General features: G+C 61.5%; 1 protein-coding gene across 2 annotated transcripts in view; it reads right to left on the reverse strand.

The window, feature by feature from the left end:
- AK1 (adenylate kinase 1) overlaps positions 1 to 1,777 on the reverse strand; it is a 4,396-nt gene extending 2,619 nt beyond the window's left edge. The window contains exons 1-3 of one of the 2 annotated variants that reach the window (XM_008642264.2): positions 1,728 to 1,777; positions 1,496 to 1,538; positions 430 to 465 (exon numbers count right to left, since the gene is read on the reverse strand). In XM_008642264.2, coding sequence (XP_008640486.1) covers positions 430 to 465; positions 1,496 to 1,505 — 46 coding nt within the window. In that variant the 5' untranslated portion in view covers positions 1,506 to 1,538; positions 1,728 to 1,777. Of the gene's footprint in view, positions 1 to 429; positions 466 to 635; positions 1,194 to 1,495; positions 1,539 to 1,727 lie in introns of those variants that run through there. The other variant, XM_017745574.1, reaches the window with a different exon arrangement.
- Between the last annotated feature and the right edge of the window lie 661 nt (positions 1,778 to 2,438).

Genomic DNA, 2,438 nt, shown 5'->3' on the forward strand with positions numbered 1-2,438 from the left:
CTGTCATTGCTGCCAGATGGCACCCAGGGCACCACCACTCTATCCAGGACCCAGGACATCACTGTTCTATTGGCACCTGGCCATCACCACTGCCTGATGGCACCCAGGACATCACCACACCCTGATGACACCCAGGGCATCACCAACCAAGGTTTTATCACTTTACCTCCCAGGGGTTTGTTGTCACATCAACCCCCAGTGGTTTACTGTCACCAGACACCTCTCTGGTGTCAGCATACTCCTGGTATACACCTCTCCTGGTCCCAGCATACCCCATGTGGCCTCGAAGAGCCAAGCTGGAGCCATGGCCATTCTGCAGTGCCTGGGAATAGCCCAGTCTCAGCCTCCACCCCTGTCTCCCCAGCCTAGAGGTACAGGGAAAAGGCCTGGGCTGACCCCACCAGTGACAGGACCTGGACACAGACTTACCCACCACAAAGATGATTTTGTGCTGCTTGAGCTTTTCTGGAGGAGAGAAAGGAAAAAAATAATTATCAAAAGCCAAAAGGTCCATCGGGGAGTGAGGTGTCCCCAGGGGGTGCCAGATCCAGGGCAGGCATCCCTGGGGATGGAGGGGACCGATCCCAGAGTCCTGGGGGAAGATGGAGAGGGAAGCAGACGCGTGTCCTGGTCACCTGGGCAGGCTGGGATGTCTGGACACATCTGAGCACAAAGACCCCATGGCACCTCGGCCATGGGGCTGGAATCCCACTACCACGTGGTGTCCCAGAGGTAGTCATTGTCCACGACTCCACCGCAGGCAGGGACTGGCCTCATCCATCCCTGTGGCCGGCGTGTCACCCCGGCAGGCTAACAGGGGCTGTGGCAGGCTTGGCTTGGCACGGCCACCTTGAGCACCTGGCACAGCCCCAGCAGTCTCTGGACCCCAGCATCGGTCCCTGGACCTGGTGGCCAACGTGCAAGTGGCACTGGCCACCCCATCCCCAGCACCCTGGCACAGGGTTCTCACCACCTGTGGGATCTGTGCACCAGCTGTGGGGTGGGGTGATGCCAGGGTGTGATGCCACAGGGGGAAGCAGAGCTAAGAATAAAGTTGAGCTGCTCTGGGGCCACTTTCCCATCTCCTGATTACAGCTGGATGAAATTTCAACTCCTTGGCACCCAGCACTCCCCAGGGCTGGGGATGGAGCCAAGTGGCTGGCAGGGACCAATGGGATGTGGGGTGTGTGTGGGGGCTGGAGGGACACGGGGGATGGACAGAAGAGAGAGAGGCAAGGGCATGGGGGAGGGGTGGAGGGGAGGAATGCAAGGAGGACCAGGGGCTGCATGTAATGGGGACAAATGCAGGGGGGACAGAGGGGACAGAGGAAGAGAGGGAAGGGGAATGCAGAAGGGGTGGATGCAGGGGGGACCAAGGGGGTACAGAGGGAATGGATGCTGTGGGGATGAAGTGGATTAATTCCAGGGGGGATTGATGCAGGCAACCAAGGGAATGGATACAAGGGAGACAGGGAGATGCAGACGGATCACTCACCTGCCGACATGCTGCCGTGGTCTAGGCACGGAAGCACTTAAGGCTGCAAGGGAAGAGCAGGATAAACAACTCAGCACATCAGTGACACACGGGTCACCAAGCGTCTGGGGAGAGAAAGGGTCTCCCTTTTTGGCTCCAAGGACAGGCTGGGGAGGTGGGACGGAAGACACAACTCCTGGCTTCTCCCTGAAATAGGGAGCTGAGGATCTCTGCTTCTGCGGCCATCACTCACCTGGCTCCCAGCAGTCACCCTCTGCATCCGGCTGCGGTAAGGGCATCCCCATGCCGGGTGACGCGTGGTGACGTTGCCGGCATCCTCCCCTGCCCTGCCCACATCCCAATGCCTGGGGTGCTGCCCAACAGCCGGAAACCCGCTCGGGATGCCCGGTGCCACCAGGACACCAAGGGATGACGGCACCCCCAGCTCCCCACGGGCTGGTTTGAGCGGGGTGTCCTAAGGAGGGGCTTGCAGCACCCCACTGCACCCCCAGGACTTCGGGGGGGTGTTTGGCCCCCCCGCCTGCTCACACCCAGCCCCGCAGCACACGACCTGCTTGGCCACAGTGCGTCACCCCAAACCGGCTGGACGAGGAGCAGGGATGGGGCATTCTGCGACCAGAGGAGCCGGTGGCCGCTGACAGGTCGTGTTACAACCTCGAAAGGGCAGAGGCTAAGAATGGCCGGACTGAAACCGGCACCGGGTCACGTCCCACCAGCGCTGCGGGTGGGGGATGCCTGAGGGTCCTGAGATGGCCCCGACGAGGTTTGGGGGGTGCAGGACCCCCGGGTTCCTAACTGTGGGGACGCTGAGACCCAAGACAGCTGGCACCACTCTTGGTGGGGCGATGAGACGCTACGGGCAGCCCCGGCTCTCAGTGCGGGCTGGGCGCCTGATCCAGTGTGGTGCCGGTCCCATGGGTGCAGGGTGAGGGTGATGTGGAGG

Source organism: Corvus brachyrhynchos, unplaced genomic scaffold (genome assembly GCF_000691975.1).
Source record: "Corvus brachyrhynchos isolate BGI_N302 unplaced genomic scaffold, ASM69197v1 scaffold59, whole genome shotgun sequence".
In the NCBI taxonomy this organism is placed as follows: Eukaryota; Metazoa; Chordata; class Aves; order Passeriformes; family Corvidae; genus Corvus; species Corvus brachyrhynchos.